General features: G+C 32.6%; 3 protein-coding genes across 4 annotated transcripts; all 3 read left to right on the top strand.

Annotated features, from left to right (window-relative positions):
* Positions 1–830: 830 nt before the first annotated feature.
* LOC137814743 (NADH dehydrogenase [ubiquinone] iron-sulfur protein 5-B) lies at positions 831–4,786 on the top strand. The gene is made up of 2 exons (XM_068617630.2): positions 831–1,056; positions 4,415–4,786. The coding sequence occupies exons 1-2, from the start codon at positions 907–909 to the stop codon at positions 4,511–4,513; spliced, it is 249 nt and encodes an 82-aa protein (XP_068473731.1). The 5' UTR covers positions 831–906; the 3' UTR covers positions 4,514–4,786.
* Positions 4,787–6,403: 1,617 nt separating this feature from the next.
* Positions 6,404–11,522, top strand: SR34B (RNA-binding (RRM/RBD/RNP motifs) family protein). 2 transcript variants are annotated; one of them, XR_011081678.1, is made up of 16 exons: positions 6,404–6,562; positions 6,837–6,928; positions 7,764–7,829; positions 7,912–7,986; positions 8,102–8,210; positions 8,444–8,490; positions 8,595–8,652; positions 8,902–8,951; positions 9,063–9,119; positions 9,206–9,333; positions 9,436–9,543; positions 10,247–10,317; positions 10,408–10,640; positions 10,846–10,879; positions 11,109–11,185; positions 11,283–11,522. XR_011081678.1 is itself a non-coding variant. In XM_068617629.2 (14 exons), exons 2-14 carry the CDS (start codon positions 6,842–6,844, stop codon positions 11,284–11,286), a joined length of 900 nt encoding a protein of 299 aa, XP_068473730.1. In that variant the 5' UTR covers positions 6,428–6,562; positions 6,837–6,841; the 3' UTR covers positions 11,287–11,522. The 2 variants fall into 2 exon arrangements, 1 of the variants encoding a protein (XP_068473730.1); XM_068617629.2 differs by lacking the exons at positions 10,247–10,317; positions 10,408–10,640 and having other exon boundaries at positions 6,428–6,562.
* Positions 11,523–15,711: 4,189 nt separating this feature from the next.
* Positions 15,712–17,076, top strand: EID1 (F-box family protein). Its single transcript, XM_068617628.2, has one exon. It carries the CDS (start codon positions 15,952–15,954, stop codon positions 16,909–16,911), a length of 960 nt encoding a protein of 319 aa, XP_068473729.1. The 5' UTR covers positions 15,712–15,951; the 3' UTR covers positions 16,912–17,076.
* The last annotated feature ends 2,515 nt before the right edge of the window (positions 17,077–19,591 follow it).

Below are 19,591 nucleotides of genomic sequence, written 5' to 3'. Positions count from 1 at the left end.
CATTATTATGGATAAATACATTAATGGTAATGAAATTAACCAAACTTCCCTTAATTTCTTAACTCCCTTTCTAACTCTTAAACTTCGCAAACACTTATATTTCATGTTTCATCTCTCCTAAACTTCACCAGTTAAATTACAAATTTTATTTCATTTTCATATTATATTATGCTTAAATAAGTTTTTTTTTTCAATGATTCAAACAATTCTTCACCAACATTCTCGCAATTAATACAATCTATATCATTATTTATTAGATGTCGTAACATGAGAAAGGAAAGAATTAAGAATGTAAATCAAGTTAGAACTTTAGAAATCCAAATTATATAGGATTAAGATCAATTAAAAAAAAAAAAATCTCTTCTATTAACTGCAAATCATTCATAAAAAAATATGCATCATCTCCTCAATTATATTATTTCATAGATTAAAATATACTATCTTAAAAAATTAGCATGTTTCAATTTAATTCATGATATATATTCAAACACGACACACACCAGAGAAAGAATGTATCATTTATCCATGTGAGATACAAATCAAAACTTTTAAGTTTTTTTATTTTATTTTATCATTGTGAGATACAAACCAATTTAGTCATGTTCTATTTTTATCAACAAAAAACCAACTTTCTTTTTATTATTTTTAATTAAAATTACGAAATTAACTTTAAACCTAATTAACTCCATATTAGTTTGATAATGTATATATAATAAAGATAAAGGTTGACGTTAATTTTTATAATCAATATATTTTTATTAAGTTTAAACGTATTAATTTAATTTAAAAAATAAAAACAGAGAGGGCAAAGAGAGAGACGGTGGTAGTTTGGTAATTTAGGCGTGGTAGAAGGCAAGGAGGGTTTGAAGTTGGAGGAAGCAGTGAGATCAGAGAGAGCGAGAGAGAATGGCGTCGGGGTGGGGAATTACAGGCAACAAAGGTCGATGCTACGATTTCTGGATGGATTTCAGCGAATGCATGTCTCGCTGCAGAGAGCCCAAGGACTGCGCTCTTCTCCGCGAAGACTACCTCGAGTGCCTCCACCATTCCAAAGAGGTCTTTTCCCTAACCCTTCACTCTTTTTCATTTCCGTTGCACGCCTTCTCTTCTCATCTCATCTCCTTTCCTTTTCCTTAGATCGCTTGTTCTGGTTTCCTCCTGTGTTTGATATCTTGTATCGATGTTGATTCAATTAAACTATGTTCAATGGAAGAGACGGCTGAATAACTGTTTAACCTAGAATTGAATTTGCAACGCTTGAATCACACCGGAGAATGGAGATGGATTGTACTGTAGCGTTTAATAATTGTGACTAATATGATGGAAATGGAGCTGGATTTTCTTGTAATTCATTATAATAACTGAATAAACCCTCTTTAATTGCAAGGTAAAATGTATGTGATTAGATTGGGCACTGTTACTGTGAAAACCTTTTAATAGCTGCTGTAGTTGTGGAATATTATTTTCCTCAACGATTAATATAGAAAATAGAAAAAAAAAAAAATTTAGCTCCGCGCTCGTAATTGATCTAAAACTGTTCAGATCTTTTGTTTATTTTTTGTCCTTTATAATTTGTTGCTTGCAAGTGAAGTGTGAAGGCTTTTGTTTATGTTAGAGAAAACATATCCATTCAATAAGTTTGACATCGGAGACAGGTAGAGTTTTGTTGTTGTCTTTTATTTTTTGTACTTGTTATCTAGTAGCAGTTTAATTGATCAACTAATTGAGCAATGTGAGAATAAGATTGATATTGTGAAGGGACTTGCAATCTATGGTTTCTTCATGCACTGCTAGTTTCATTCCATCCATTCTCTCCATGTGACCAGTTTTTTACCTCTCCGAAATGAGACCTTTGATTGTAAAATATGGGTACTGGGAGTGATATGTCTGCATTCTATGCCTCTTGCTCCAATTCAAATTATGTATACTGTACTATTAGCATATTCATGTTGTGTTTTGATTTGATGTTAATATGGAACTTTTTTGGTGGCTTTGAAAATTTCAACATTCAGTTTTCTTTAAATCTTGAAATGTTATTTTCCTTTTCCCTGCTGTAATCAATTTTTAATCTACATTCTATTTCTGTCTTGGAGTTCCCAATGAATAATGAAAACATAACTGATTTTGTGCTGATTACTTGAGATTCTCTGATTTCATTTGTGTTTCTTTTTGTTGTGAGTACCAAAATATTTGTTGCATAACTTTAATTTTCCTTTTCCCTGCTGTAATCAAATTTGAATCTATATTCTATTTCTGTCTTGGAGTTCCCAATGAATAATGAAAACATAACTGATTTTGTGCTGATTACTTGAGATTCTCTGATTTCATTTGTGTTTCTTTTTGTTGTGAGTACCAACATATTTGTTGCATAACTGAATTTGGTGCTTCGAATACAACTGGACTTTAAATATTTGTGATTTGACAGTTGGCCTGTTAAGTTCTAAACTTTATTTCTTCTCTTGCTTTCTCGACACATTTGATCTATCTATCTATCTATATTTTGTAGCTCATATGGTGGGTTTACCTAATTAACAATGGATAATGCTGTATCAATTGTTTTCTATTTGGCTGAACTGAATAGCTTAAAATTATTCATAGACCCTTGTATATAGTCAAGATACAACTCAGAGAATGTATACTCCCGTGGTTGACTGACAATAATATGGTGGGTAATTTCAGATTTCTGATGTTATTATCATAGTATAATTCTGTTTAATTATAACTTTATAAGTTTAGAAACTTTCATGTGGTTGAGGGACTCAAAAATCCTAATAAAATGTCTAGAAGAATTACAAACTTTCATGTGCTTGAGGGACTTAAATCCAAATAAACTTTAATGAATTTCAAACTTTTGTGAAGAATTACACAGATTAATCACCATTATGTCATTATATTCACAATACATAGTGGTATATTTTTAATGAAAATGTTGGCTAAAGAAATCAATCAGAGTGGATAAAGTTGTGTTCTTTTATTGTTTTTGTTATCTGATTAAAGACTTTTACCCAACGTAGTGAAGCTTATCATTTTTGTATGGTTTAATCTAGTAATCGGGTACTGTGTTTTATACATATTTGTACCCTCAGCTGAGCTCTTCATTACTTGTAGCCTCTTTGTGTTATTATTGCTTAAGGCTGTAGGGTTGTATATCCTCATAAACTCTAGGCTGAGCACCTAAGAAGGTTCTCAGACGAGCTCTTCATTACATGTAGTCTCTTTGTGTGATCAACAGCAAGATTGAGGAATTTATACCCTCAGAGGCTTTAGGCTGATCACCCAAGAGGTCCTCGGTTGAACTGTTCAATCATTCATGATCTTTATAGTCATGGGTCGACCATTATAGCTCATCCCCTAGGAGTCCTGTGTAAGTTGGCCGTTATAATCACATCCCAACAACATGGCTGTGTAATCTGAAAGAAGGGGAATCTAAAGAACTCGAATTAGGCCAGAGATATCAAAAGTGCCTTCCTGCGGATCTTAGGGTGGTAAGTCACAAACTTGACCACTACAAAGCTACAAAGGTCGGGTAAATGTTGTACAAATTGGATATTCAATATTCTATATATGTCTCTAGAATCATCGAGGAAACCTAAACCGGAACAATCTTTTGGATAAATTTGAATTGCTGTAAAAGATTCAGAATTGGACAACAGCAATACTTGTTCCAAATTTGCTTTCTAATGCAGCCATGGGACACAGACAAAACGAAAGATGCATCACAGGCCAAAAGTTCAAAATTTCGTATTCTATAAACCATGGGAGAACCTTGTGTTGTTTCACACAATACTATTCAAAAACTAAGAAAAAATTCCCAACCCTTTCAGCCTTTATCTTCTCTCCTTTCATCCCCATATCTCCCTTGCTTATGGTCTGCGTCGGCCACCAAATGGGAAATAGAACAAAAAGTGATGTTTGTAACTTAAGTTTTTGTATTTTTCTGTCTATACTGTCCCTCAGTGCATCAAAAGCACGCCCATAGATATTTTTATCTTTTTGTATAAAAGAAAAACTCGTGTAATGATTACTTTGGGAGCAGTGAAGACAATGCTTCCGATGAGAGTCAGAATATGGTGTGAAAGTTGTATAACTTGTTTGGGAAACTAAGGGTGTGAAAATTAATAGAATACACTTTAAGCATAAAGAATTCCTGATTACATTGCTCTCCCACCTATAATGTTTTTCTCAATGAAACTTACTTTGCTACAGTAGTATGCCCTGGTATTTTAGTTAAAATCTTGAAAGCAACTGAGAATGTCATATTATTAAAAAGAATTGTCAATTTTTACTTTTCCCTAAAACTGATGGGAATTAACATCCTTCTTCAGATACAAGGTTGTTCTACACTCCGTGTAAACCTTGTAATACGGTTGGCTTTGATAGACAAATAAATGACTGACGTTTTCGTTTGATGCAGTTTCAACGACGAAATCGGATTTACAAGGAGGAGCAGCGCCAAATAAGGGCTGCTGCCAGGAAAGGCAAGGATGATGGAGTTGGTAATGAACATCATTAGCACCGGTCAAGGTTTTCAATTTAAGCTTCTGAACAATTATTTTGTTAAAACGTTTGTAATTTGCTTGGATCTGTATTCCTGCATGTTCTGTCAGCCCATATTTTATAGTTGAGTTTGCGAACTTCATTTTCCCTGTGCAATAAATCAGTGGCCAACTTGGGACTGCAAGTTAGACTATAAGTTTGCCGACTGAAATGCAAACATGCTGGCTAATGATTGAAATCCACGAAATGAAAATACGAACAGCTGAAAATTTTATTTTGGCTTACATAATCATTTTTTCCGTTTGTGAACTTGCTCGCTTATCCTCGTTATTAGTGGATAGTAGTGATCCAACACTTAAATCTTGGCGTGTAAAATTGTATATTGGTTTTAATTGTGTAAAGCAGACATACCAGAGGAATGCTAGAGACACTTTTTTAACACTTTTTCAATTTTTTTCCTAAAACTTTATTATTATTATTATTGTTTAAATATTTAAGTTTTAGTAGTTTCACTTTTTATTTAAAGTTTGTGATATTTAACAAGTTTTAGTGACAGTAACAGTATTTGAGGAAATGTTATTTACACTTCTCTAAATCGACGTTTAAACAGTAAAATTGTTGTCAAAATTATAATTTTTTAAAAAAATAGCTATGGCTGTAGTTATTTTAAAAAGTTATTAAAATTATAAAATATAATTTGAAGTAAATTGTACAAAGTTATTATTTATATATGTAGTTGTTTTCCTAAAATAATAATTATTTAGTTTTTTACATTTTAAGCAATATAACTTTTCAAGAATCTTTCTTTCTATCTCCTGCAAACTAAACAAAATATTTCCTTTATTAATTTCTATTTATGCATTCAACATATTTTTACTTGAAATTCACTCTCACCTTATTTTGCCTTTTCTTATTATTGTCTTCTTTATTTTTATTTTTTTTTATTTATCTCGAATGCAAACAAAGCACACTACAAAACCTTTTTTAGGCCTTTTCTGATTATTTAATTAGTAGCAGGTCTCTTAATTAAATAGTTTAGGGTTCCAATCTTGATGAAGTAATTTTAAATGAGAATAAACTAAGTTACAAGTAATTATAACATTTTTTGTGCTCGTTTTATCAATAGACTTAAACATTGTTTCCGCAACACTATCGAATAATTCATATCAATATCATGAATACATTGAAAAATCCAATTTAATAATTAAAATATATTGTTAAAAAATTAAGAATGCATGAAATTTACATTGTACCCAAAGCTACCGTTTACTGATATAGGATAACAAAGAGCTATTGTGTAAGAATCTAATTTAATAGGTTGCACCCAAAACCAAAATTCCATTAAGGTGAGAATCATGTGGTGATGTACATAAATTTATAAAAAATTAAATTTAAAATATTAAGTTTCACTTTAAAAGAATGTTTAGTAATTAATTTTAGAAAAAAATGTATGGTGTTTATAGAATAAGTTTCAGAAATGAGAAATTTTTAAAGTTGTACTAATTGGTATATCCAATTACAATTTTCTTAAATATCTTTTCACGTGGATTACATCTTTGACAAACTAAAAGAAACATCTATGGTTATAATGAAATCATAATGCTGTATCTGTAAAAGTGTAATAATTTAATATAAAATCATAAGGTTTTTAAAAAATAGTTCAATTTTTTAATTGCAATAGAAACTAATCAAGTCTATTGCAATTGTAAAAAGTGTTGGTTTAAATGGATTATTATGCACACCCCTATAATTAATGAAATTAATTTTTAAATCAATTTTTCTACGAATTTAAAATAAAAATATTTTGTGGATAAGTTAAAATTTAAAAAAATCTTACAAAGGTTTTAAACACGCAATATAATATAAAAAAGGAATAAATAAATATCGAAAACAAAGTGTGAGAATCACACACGTGCGCGACCAGAAGCGTGCGGGGATGGTAATATAATATGACACAACTTTTCTCATCCTATTTCCCTCTCCTCTCTCGAACACTAAAATCAAAAACCCTAACCTCTCAACCTTTCACCGCAACGCCACCGATTCCAATCTCCACTTATCGAAGGTGAGTTTCTTTCCGCCAATTGCACTCTTCATTGCTTATTCACTCTAACTTCTTTCCATGCGAACACGAATTTCGATTGCGGTGATCCTCTCCCCCTTTTTTGTGATGTTATTGTTCTTTTCAGAATTTTAAATTTCTCGCTCAATTACCTTAACTTTGGTTTTTGACTTCACTCGGGTTTGGTATTGGGCACCAGGGCATGATGAATAGCATAAATGTTTATTTTAATTTGACCGTGCATTTGCTTATTTGTTGATTTTTGTTTTGTTGGCAGAAAAAATGAGTAGACGCTCGAGCAGAACTGTCTACGTTGGGAATCTACCTGGTGATATCCGTGAAAGAGAAGTTGAAGATTTATTTCTGAAGGTGCGTTGATAATTATTCCTCGGTCTGCAGTTTGATCTGGAACGTGTTATTCGCTATAGGCTGATGGAGGTGGCTTAGACATCAATAAATAAGGGTTGGGTATGGAAGTGTTGGGGGAATTTACCAAGATTAACGTTTTTATGTGTTTGGGCTTGAAAGTCATCAGCTTGCTAGGATCTATTCCACTTTTGGTTTCTTCTGGTATTTGAGGATTTTGTTTGGTTCATGTTAGTTAAGGCGGGGAGTGAATCCCATGTTAGTCCCTAAGATTGTAAGCTAAGATTTCGCTAGTCATCATTTTGGTCCTTGACGTTGTTTGTCTGGTGTCATCAGCTAGTCTTGTGTTGCCAGGTTTCCATTTCAATTCACCCTTAAAGCTAATACAATTTACTCTAGATGGATCCATGTCCATATTTTATAGTGGGCAATCAAACAGGTTTTTATAAATTTAAATTCACTTGTCTTTGATTTTAATGACAAATGTAGTGGAAAACAACTAAGGTGAATGGTTTTTGCCAAGTCAGAATGGTCTACAATGAGGATTTTGTGAATTTAAGGGACTAAAGTAACCAGGGAAGGAAGTGAGCATTGCTTACAATTAAATTGGGTCAAAATTATGGTGTAATAAAGGATTCTAATTGCAATAAATACTAAAATGCAATTTTTCATGGTCCTCTTTGGACATTGTATGTCGGATGTGCTCCTCATGTGTATATATGGCTATTAATGATTTTCCATTGTATGCACTATATAATAAATGTTTTGTGAATTTTTTTTTTACTCTTTCATAATTGCGAGCTTTCTTGTTGTTTATGCATAATATTTCATTTTGTAGTATGGACACATAACTCACATAGATCTAAAGGTTCCCCCAAGACCCCCTGGTTACGCCTTTGTAGAGGTGAGTTTGGAGGCACTCAGTTTGTCATAAATTTCCTTTTCTCCCTCTACGCATTATCTTGATTTAGGCCTGATTATTGCAGTTTGAAGATGCTCAAGATGCTGAGGATGCAATTCGGGGGCGTGATGGCTATGATTTTGATGGGCACCGGTTACGGGTTGGTTATCTCAATTATATGCTTGAATAATATGATAACTAAAACATTCAGAAGTGGTGAAAAACAAGATGACTATGAATACCTCACCAACACTGTATAACCTGTATCTTTATAGGTGGAGCCTGCCCATGGTGGACGTGGTCATTCATCCTCAAGAGATCGGCACAGCAGTCACAGCAATGGACGGGCTGGACGTGGGGTATCCAGGCGCTCCGAATATCGTGGTGTGTATATAGTTGGAATATTTATTACTTTTCATAATGCTCTAATATGACTTTTTCAGCCCCTCCACCATAGGCAATATGTGAAGGGAAGCCCTGCCTGTGCACCTCCATGGGGGGTGCAATGGTATACTTATGTGATTAGATTCTTGGCCATCCGCCATTGATAACCTTGTTTTTATTAGTTTTATTAGGACCCTTGGTTTGTTTCTAATTTTCCACTCAACCTTGTGCAGTTCTAGTTACTGGATTGCCCTCTTCAGCATCCTGGCAAGATCTTAAGGTGAGCTGTTGGACATAGTTATTGTTCTTCAATTATGTTTTATTGGATTAATTTCCATGGTGTCTGTGGATATTGTCTCAAAACAATGTTCTTTATAAATGCAGGATCACATGCGCAAGGCAGGAGATGTTTGCTTTTCCCAAGTCTTTCATGATGGAAGGGGTATGTGACACTTGGATGAAGTTTCTGGTTCATATTTGTGCTAGATTGTTTTAATGTATTGTTATTTGAACAGTTTTTAAACTTTTATTTTTTCCACATCCGTATTCCCTTCATCTTTTGTCTTGGTTCTATTTATGAGAGGTGGCATTTGAGCCTTTACGAGGAGTCTAGGAGATTTTGTTCTTTGTTATTTTTGGTTATTTTGTCTGCTGGATGCTTTAATGTATTAATTATTATTGGTTTTTGCAGGTACTACTGGTATTGTGGATTACACAAATTATGATGATATGAAATATGCCGTGAGTTATTTATTTACTATGGTTTTATTTATTTATAAGTACATCATGGAAAACCAGTCATGAGCTTTGCATATTGCCATCTTTAATTGTTGGTATTTTGCTTTAATACAGATCAAGAAGCTTGATGATTCTGAGTTCCGGAATGCATTTTCCAAGGGTTATGTTCGAGTATGGGATGGATTTGACGTTTTGTAAATTATACTTTTTTAGTGAATGCTACTTCTGCTCATTTTTTTTCTTTTACCTCCATATAGGTGAGAGAATATGATTCAAGGCGAGATTCCTCTAGAAGTCCTAGCCGTGGCCCATCTCATTCTAGAGGAAGAAGCTATAGCCGCAGCCGCAGCCGTAGCCGTAGTTACAGTCGGGACAGGAGCCAAAGGTCTATGCAATATTTATTTTAAATAAAAAATCATTCCTTATTTTAAGGTTCATTGTTAACCTGTTGATCTTTTTCTGAATGAACTTATTGTTCTGTATGCAGCAAATCTCCAAAGGGTAAATCTTCACAGCGTTCACCTGCTAAATCTCCATCAAAATCTCCTGCTCCTGTACGTTCTCGTTCAAAATCAAGGTCCCGTTCGTTGTCAGGGTATGAAATGTTTTGAAAGTGCAGTTTTTTTTTTGTCTAATACTAATTGTCTGGCGACTTATCTTTCAAAGTATTTATTCATAAATTATTTGGCACCTCGATGTATGGACAGTGTGTTTGAAACAACTTGACCACTTGTGTATAGGGTTTCTTAGCTTCTTCACCAATGTGCATAGATGAAAAGTCCAGAAGAGGCATTTTAATGTCTGCAAACAGCTAACTTAGGGAATTTTGAATTTTTGATAATGATTAGAATAGGAAATAAATAGAGATCAATTGTTGAATTTATTAAATTTAATTCATGCGCATCATATAACAAATTTCTAGCATGAATAAAATTAATTTCCTTTTGATTTTGTCCTGGTGAAGTCAGTTGTTTTACAGTCTGTTGTTTGTGTTGATAGGCATCAAAGACTGCAACTTGTTTGATTTAACACCTTTCATAAAATTGAAAGTCATAGAGAATCTTCCTGTAAATACATTATTTATTATTTCTTCTCTTACAAACTTCGGATTTAATATTTTTTTCCTGACACAAAACTGTTGTCCCCTTCATTCCCTCCCTTGGTCAAATTTCCCCTATCTTGCTTTGTTCGTGCGGAACTTGGTGAAACTTGCCTCAATGTCAGAGTGTTCTCAGTTTCCTTTTTGTTTTTGTAAAGATTCCTTTATTTTCTTAACTCTTAGATATGGAAACATGCAGCATACTGGAAATTGGAATTTAGGACTTGGTGGGATTTGGTTCAATTGTCTGCAACTCATTTTGTTGTGGAGGTATGATATTTTTTAGAATGGGCGACTTTGGATACCTTCACAGTTCATCTGTTCTAATACTTTTAGCATGTAAATGTCCATGGGTGCTAGATTGGGGACCAAGGAGATCATGGATTGCCATATAGAGCTGGATTGTTTATAAAGGCAATTGGGATTTGAAAATCACCTCCAATGAGCAATAGGGACAATTTCATTACAATTGTGGGCTTCAAGATTTGCCAAGCCAATAGGATGCACCATCTGGATTCTCTGGATTTTGTGGTGCAGTAGGGAAGATTTCTTTTCTCATGACAATTGGTGCCTTAATATGTCGCCCTGAAATGGTCTATTTTATTCATTTTTCATCATTCTATGCATATACTTTACCTTTTCTTTTAGTCTTCTGTGTTAGTCTTTTTATATTTTGTGATGTTTGTTTTTACCTCCTTGGATATGTTATCTGACATGGAAGAGGCATCAAGGCTGTTGGATCAATTTGATAAGGGAACTTGCGGATTTTAAATTCTGTTGTTTGTGGAACTTTTGCAGATCACGGTCCAGGTCCAGATCTCCATTGCCCGCTGTGAGTGTAACTTAATTTCGTGTGAACATTATAGTCGAACGGTTTGCCTGGTTTTGTACTTTAAACCATTTATTATAGTGAATTTTGGGGCTTTGAAGATTTTTTTTATTACTGTTGGGGTGGGTAGTGCCTTAGAAATAATATTTTAACGTTTAAGTACACGTTTTGAAGTACAAATTTAGTACACTGGGCAATCTTTCCCCGTCCAATTATTTGTATTCTTTGGCAGCGTAATAAAAGTCCCAAAAGGCGCAGTGCTAGCAGGAGTCCGAGTAGGAGCAGAAGCAGGAGCAAGAGTTTGTCTCGGTATGTATCTTGGAATTCTCTGGATGATTTTATGGCTTCTTTGACTTGGTCAATTTAAATTTTATTCCTTTGGATCTTATTGAGCTTGGTCTTGCAGGTGAACTCTGATTGTTGCAATCGATGAAGTTGTGGATGTGGTGAGTGCTACCAAGTTTTCTAGTAAAATTGACATTAGCCATGAAAAACACTTATTTGGTTTTATGTTTGATATTGGACTTGAGACTTCTGCCTATTGGCGACCTAGTTTTAAATACTGAGGATTTGTCAGACCTTAGATTTATGTAATAGACTGTTTAATGTCAAAAACAGGCACTATTTCCCTGTTACATTATGATTATTTGGTTTGAGTAACTTAGACGATAACATATATTGCAAGAACTAAGCATAATTTGTCTTATAATTTTCTTGTATACGCTTGAAAAAGGGCCCAAAAACTTTTCTAGTCGGGGTTTGAAAGTCAAGGTTGTGTTTGGGTAAATACTTGTGCAGTACTTATTTGTCAAACTATCGAATCTGACTAGGATTTCTAGAAATGAAGTTATTCTAGTTAACTTTATGAAAAAGTTTTCTTCAGTTTTTGCTAGTTTAAATAAATTTGGCTTAATATTTTTCTTTGAATTACCTGAAATTCTTTGGAGATGTTTGTTTTTAACTAAATTTTTAATTTGCATTCCGGTAATGCCAAGATGAGAATAAATATAATTTCTAGTAATTTTATCATCAGGAGAAATGTTCTCTGACGTGTACAATTGTTTCTGGTTTGGTACAGTATATTTTAAAAAAAAATTAATTAAGTAGATTTAAGTTTATTCCTAAAATTATTAAATTTATTTCTTGGAGTATAATGTTCTAAAAAGAATATGATTCCTATTAATATAAAATCATACAGCGAAATAAACTGTCTTAAAGTCTCTCTCTCTTATGTGCCTTTCATGTAACTATTGCAAATTACAATTGATGTTAAAGCCCAGTTTTAGAGATGAGAAATTATAATTATATTTTGGATTTTTTCATCCTTCATAAATACTTTTAGCTATATTTGTTGGAGGCTAGTACGACACTGTCTCCTCTTGTTGATAACGCCGGTGACAGCAGTAGTGTAGTGTAGCACAAATATAACAACTTTTTTTATATTTATAAGGTTGAGATAGATTTGATTTAATAGTTTTTGAATAAATATTTATTTAAAAATGACATAATCATGAGATTTGTTTAATTCAGTTTGTTTTGGTCTGACTTGTTATTAGAATGTTAAAGTGATTCGGGTTGAAGTTACAAATTTGTAACTTATCCCTTTAAAGTAGGATTGGTTTGCTAATTTTTTATTTACTTTATTGTAGTTATTAATATTATTTTTTAGATAATAAAATTGTAAAAAAAGTAATAAAATTTTAATATTTTAATTAAATAAATTTAAATTTTGATAAAATAAAATAAATATCAATAATATTTTAATTAACTAAATTATTTATAAAAAAGGTAATGCAAGTAAAGTGTATATAAAATATTAAATATTATCAATTTTACTTCAAAAAATAATTTTTTTAAAAGTGTTATAATTAAAAAAAAAGTTAGACTAACAGACTAGCTTCTCGAATTAGCGGGTTAAACAAGTGGAACTAGAGAAGATGAAGTGGAAGAAAGTTAAGTTGTCTCTGAAATTGAGCTGGTTTTGTTAAAGTAAATGTAGAGTTAAATGAGATGGTTGTGGTTGAGAGAAGCATATTTAATGGGGGTAGAAAATAGTTGAGTTTTGAATAATAGGCATAGAGGCATATATAGGGACATGTTGATTGGGAAGTAGAATTAAAAGTGAGTGAGCATCAGTGGTTGTTGGTCTGTCCTCCTTCTGTGGCTATCCTTTATCTTTATTTCATGTCATGTCTTCTCTTCTCTTCTCTTCACTCTCCCCTCAACACACACCTTATTATGGACCCCATTCTTACTCTCTTTCACTCACAAGGTTAAATAATTGGGTCGGTGCCAAATTCATATATTTTATTTTAGTATAATAAAACTTACATAACAAATTTAATTCTGTGTCAACTCTCTTATTCACACATGTTTTCTCTTTAATGATTCTGTGTTTGTTAAACAAAAGAATGAGTAAGGATTTTAAATATATAGAATACATGGTTGAGAGTGAAAAGATTGATGGTTGATTGATCATTAATCTTAAGAATGTTAAACATTACAGGATTTTGTATAGTTTTTTTTAATATATTTTTTTAGTCCTTTTATATATATATATATATATATATATATATATATATATATATATATATATATATTATTTTAGTAATATTTTTTTCATGTGATAGACATATGATTGCTATTATTTGAGATGTTAGTCTAACTGAGATGTCAAATTATATAATGATATCTATCATGAAAACTTTTATAAAAAAAATATTAAAAAATGTATTGTTAAATTTTAAAATATACTAAATCTCTAGACATTTTATAAGAATTATTTTATAAAACTTCTTTCGTCTTTTGACACTTTAAATAAAGTAAATAATCTTGATATTGATTCCAAAATAAGTGATTTCAATGAATTATTTTTGAAAAATTGTTCTAATATAAGAAAATCGAAGAAGTTATAAATAGGATATTTTGAGGAATAATCACATATAGGTTACGAGAAAAAGTAAAATATCACGGAATGAAAGTTAGTTTATTTTTAAAAAGGAATTAACTACTATACTGTAACTCTACAAATACGATTTGTATTGATTTTCATCTCTTCTTTTTTGCATGATTTCATCTGTTTTTAGATACTTTTATCTTCTTTAAAATTTTATTTTCATTGAACTATCTTTAAAAAGTTACATTTGAAGGTTCTGTAATCATAAAAATAAATCTCTAATTTAGAAAATGACATTAATTATATTTGTTAAAGAAATTGATGAACATTAGTATTAAAATAATTATTGTACTGGTAGGCTGGTAGGCTAAAACCGAGAGGTTTAGGCCGAGAACAACATTGAGTAAACGAAGGAAAAAGGTTGAAATCGAGAGGTTTAAACCGAGAATGAAAAAGATATATGTTAAAGAATAAAATAAAATATAAATATTATTATAAAAATGAAACTCAATTAAGTTTAAAACCCACAGGAGGAGTGTGTAAATAATAAAAAGGTGTAAAGAGAAAGTCCAACAGAAAAGGAGAAAAGCCCATTAAGGAAACCCTATAAATAGAAGTTCAGAGTAAGAAAAAAGGTAAGAGTGATTTTATCTGATGAATGTTAAACCTTTTCTGACTTTGGCATCGGAGCGACTTGCAGGTACCCCCCACCTGTTGTGAGGAGAAGCCGAGAGCACCAGCCGAGAGGAGAAGCCGAGAGCACCAGCCGAGAGGAGAAGCCAAGAGTTTCCATCAAGGAGAGAAGTTAAGTATCCAGCCCAAGATAGTACCCAGCCCAAGATAGTATTCAGCCCAAGATTGAAGGATTAGTCTTGTTAACCCATTTCAAGTGTTCTTGGTCCTTGTTGTAAGAACAATTATTTTTTGTGTTAATTCAAAATTTGGATCTTACATGCTATAATTGTTTATATGTGTTGATTTTAAGAAAATTAAAATATGTTATTTGATAGAGTCTTCCATTAGAATACCTAAGGTGAATTTTATTAATTAACTTGTATAAACTACTGTTTATTTTAAACATTTGATGTTAGAAGGGAAAATATTAACAAAGAAACTATTTTAATTTTAACATATAAGTTAATTGTAACTTCTATCAAAATAACTAGCAACTTTAATATTAAAGTAAATTTTGTAAATATTTAAATTTATGCGACATGTAATATCTACGAATTTGGATTAAGTAATTTATTGAAATAAGTGAATACACCGATAGAAAAGATAAGAAAAGTTAGTATTTTTAATAATTAAATAGCATGTAATCACCATTAACTTTTTTTATAAATAGGTCCTTTACTCGACATGAATGTATTAAATATATTAATTTAATATATTTTATTAAAAGTTTTAAATTATAATTAATTATAAAATATTTTTTGTCTTCTTAATTAATTGTGTAATTCATAATTTTGTTTTTGCCTTGTTTAGTACTTCCTACCTGCATGCTGTAAAAATTAATTTAAATTTTAAAAGAAGGAACCAATAATGCTATTATAGTTTTTAGTTTTTGTTTTAAAGGTAAGTTAATATAATGAAAAAGTATTTCATGAGTCAGTATCAAAATATTATTCTGATGTTCATAGTAGGACATGCAGATAACAGGCTTATGCATATACGAATATAAGTACAATTTGTCATAAAAAGTAAAATATAAATAATTGAAAATCCAAATAAAATATTTTAACTGGCATGAAAGAAAAATTAAGTTAGACAAGTTACCACAAATTTTTTATATACTATTTTAATTAATAGTATAGAATATGTTAAAAGATGTGTTCCACAAATTCTAAGAGGCAGTTTTGAATTAATTGTTGGAACTAAATCTAAGTGTAATGTAATATTTAATTGATATGAAAAAGTTGCACAGAGGATAGTGTACCATTTTTTGTAATATTTAATTTGTGAACCGATACTTTTATACTTGAGAAAAGAGATGAGCTAACGAGAAAAAGCACCGAAAAAATAATATTTTGAATGCCCTTTTTTTCTATGGTCCTGATTCGTGTGGTTTTAGTTGCGTTTTGGCCGCATAATTTAATAATGGAATGAAGGAACGGTGAGAAAAGGCAGAGAAAAAAAAGAAGAAGAAGAGAAGAAGAAGAGAGGTTTGAGAGAGAAGAAGATGGTAAGTAAGGAAGAGAAAAACGTGTTCTCGGAACTAACAGACGACATCGTTTTGAACATCTTCTACAATCTCGAAGAAGATCCTCGCCACTGGGCTCGCTTGGCCTGCGTCTGCACCAAATTCTCTGCACTCATCACCGATTTCTGTTGGAAGACCAAATGCTCCCGTAACATCCCCTCCGACCTCCTCTCCGCCTCCGACCACCCGCCGCTCTCCCTCCACAAACTCGCCGTCTGCTGCCCCGGCCTCCGCCACGCCGGCCTCCTCTTCGACACCTCCGATTTCGGCCTTGAACGCGACCTCGGCGCTGACCTCTTCAACCACTCTTCCCCCTCCAATCCTACGCCGCCACCACCGCCACCGCCTCCACAACCTCAATATCAACAAACAGTCTCCGATTCGGATACCTCCTCCTGTTCTTCTTCGTGTTGGTCGCTTTTTGATGACCTGTACTACGACACGCTCTACGTGGCGACCGAGTCGGAGGCGCCGCGGCTGGCGGAGTCGGTGAGCGCGGGCGTGGTCTCGAATGGCGCGTGCAAGAAGCGGAAGGTGTCGCGCGAGGGGCGGGCGCACCTGGCGTCGGGGAGCTGGAGCCTGAGCCGGGAGCAGGGGAGCAAGCTGCTAGGGAGGCAGTTCCGCGACGATATCCTGTACGTGTGCGACTTGCCGGGCTGCGTGCACAGGGAGGAGAAGAGGAACTACCGCCTCTTCAGAGGCGTTTTCAAGAACTTCAAACGCACTAGGGTTTGGAGAACCATTCACGACGGCAACAAGAGGAAGCTGGATCTGCCCTGCGCCTTCTGCGCCTGCAAATTCACCTGGGATCTCCACTCCGCCTTCTGCCTCCGCCGCGCATTCGGCTTCCACGACGACGGAGAGCCTGTGGTGAGAGCCTATGTTTGCGAGAATGGCCATGTCTCTGGTGCTTGGACCGATGTTCCCATGTACACTTGATTCACTCATTCTCACAACAATTCGCTGTTTCAAATTTCGTTTCCCTCTGCATTTATTCTGTCCTGCATTTTATTTTCACCTATCTGTGATTTTCATTTCGGAGTTCCTGCTATAAACACATGAGTGATTCAGCTTCATTCAGATTACCACATTCCATTGTTTTAATCGCTTCCAGATTTTCTTTTTCTTTCTGTGTTTTGTGGATTGCAGAGCAAAAAATTATTTTTCGGATTTCAGCCCTTCACTTCAGTATTCTTGCGTCTGAAATTATAATTAGAGTTTAATTCAGTATTTTACTACACACTGAAATTTATTTTCAAGGAAAGTAGTTTTACAATTCTAACTCTTACATTTCAACTACTGCATTTTGAATTTGTGTATGATCACATCTTCAGCTTCCACTTTCATTCTGTGATTTCTAGTTCCATAATTCGTGTTCTTTTTTTGTATTTGTCAGCTATCAGAATTAAAATCTCCTAATTTTTCCAGATTTGTTCCTGCACCAGTATTATATATATGAATTATTGCTTGATTACGTTTTTATGGGTTCGAGGAGAAAATCACGGAAAGTTTGGATTTGATTTGGTTTAGAATTTTCATGGCAAATAAGTGGCTCTCTCTATTCCGATCCTATCTTCACTAACATTGCTGTAAGTGGTTGCGGTTCCTATCTAGCCGTACATTAACCCAATTAAAGTTATTTTAAACTAGTTATTATTTTATATTAAAAATGACTAATAAACTTACAGAAAGAGTTTTAGTTATGATTTAGTTTTAATAAATTTTAATTAATAAAAAATGTAGTGATAGGAATATGAAGGTTGTAAATTATTCGATAATGTAGAAGACATTTACACTAAACAACCCTTAGAAATTAAAATGGGTGCTTTCAATCATCTCTCACTGCATGCAGAAGATAATGAAAGCATGTAATCAGATAATTTTGCTACTAGTTTGTATGCGATGTATATATTAAAAATTAATATCTCTATATTCTACAAAGGAATTTGAATGTCATGTGTCTTCATTCTCCTGCATTATCGTTTTCTATTTTTTTGTCATTATAATTAACAAAAAAACAATACATTTCAAATTATATGTTTAGTCAAACAAGGCAAGGTCTGTATATTTTTTAGTTTGTATTTACAATTTATCAACGATTAAATGTTGACAAGGAACTATAAAAAAAAAAGAAAAAAGGATTTAGGTCTTCTCACAGATCTATTATAATCATGATTCATGCATTGAATTCTCTCACATACATTTTTACTTGAACATGTGTGCAAAGGACAATCACAAATCCCTAATGATGCTATTATTCTCGGGTTACGTTATTTCTTAATTTATGATTTTTACATGGATTTCATTAAGCCACGTCACTTTTTTTTCTTTTACCATTTAAGTAAGGCAAATTCTTCAGTGCCATCACTCTTTGTGGAGAGAAAGTTATCATGTTTTTTTTTTCCTTCAAGTCATCACATACATTTCTTTGTTGGTAAGGCTTCTACATGTGACCTTATCATACTATTTGTGGTTCACCAATGTTCATAGCACTTAGAATTGCAGATGAGTCATGGAGATGCTACCTTTTTTACAAGAATCAGAACATTCTCTAAATGCAATTTAATTCTAAAAAAAAATCTTATCATACTATTTGACTTTGAAGTTGTATGTTTAAAATTAAAGTAAAATAAGAAGAAAAGGACAGGAAAAGAGAGATTGAATGATGTGTTTATATTTTAAACACAAAAAGGTTTTCTTCAGAGAATAACAATTGCTTCTCAAAATCTATTTTGATAAATATCTAAACATTTCACTGTATTATTGTACTACACTTTGTATAAAACCCAACCATAAGATGGAAAATATATATAAATATATTAGTTTGTCAGTTTATGTTTGATACAGACAAGATGATCAGGAGTTGAAATTATTTGGAGATTGAAGATGGGAAATGTTTTGGACTCACCCTTCAAATATTATCTATATCTTTGTCATCTTGTTTTGATTATCCATCAAAGCTCGTCAAGTATGTATTCTAGCACAAAAATCACAATTAATAACAACCAAGCTTATCACAATTCACAACCTTACCCTTCAAAATAGCAGTATATTTTGCGTGTAGGAAAGTTGAATGTCCTTAATTTGGTGTGTTAATTAATAACAACAAAACTACACAAGTTTACCTTTTTTGCTTCTACCATTACTTCTAAATAGTTTATTCTTTTGATCGTATCTTGTTTCTTATCTTGTTAATAATAAGAACACAACAAATCTTCTATGTTTATACATAAAAACATGTAAGCACTACGTATAAAACCGGACAAGAAAATGAGAAAAAGTGTTTCTCGTTATGTTTGATAGTGTCGGCATGATTAGGAATTTATTCAGCACAATTTTCATTGTTTTGAACTTTAATAGTTTGGGCATGCTAAGAAAATTTATCCTTCATATGTGTTGTTTTGATTATCTCTCAAATGTATTCAACAACTACAGAGAGCAATGTAATTAAAAATAATTAAAGACCTAACAATTGAACTCACACATGTACAAAGTTCAGGATATTTTGTTTTATATTTCATTCTTTAGAAACTTGTAACGAGTTTCTGCAAAATTAACCACGAATAATCGCAAGTTAATAAAGATGAAACAACCATGAACATTCAGAACTTAATTGAGA

Source organism: Phaseolus vulgaris, chromosome 1 (genome assembly GCF_051622355.1).
Source record: "Phaseolus vulgaris cultivar YP4 chromosome 1, ASM5162235v1, whole genome shotgun sequence".
Taxonomy (NCBI): domain Eukaryota; kingdom Viridiplantae; phylum Streptophyta; class Magnoliopsida; order Fabales; family Fabaceae; genus Phaseolus; species Phaseolus vulgaris.
This window is presented reverse-complemented; position numbering and strand designations above follow the sequence as displayed.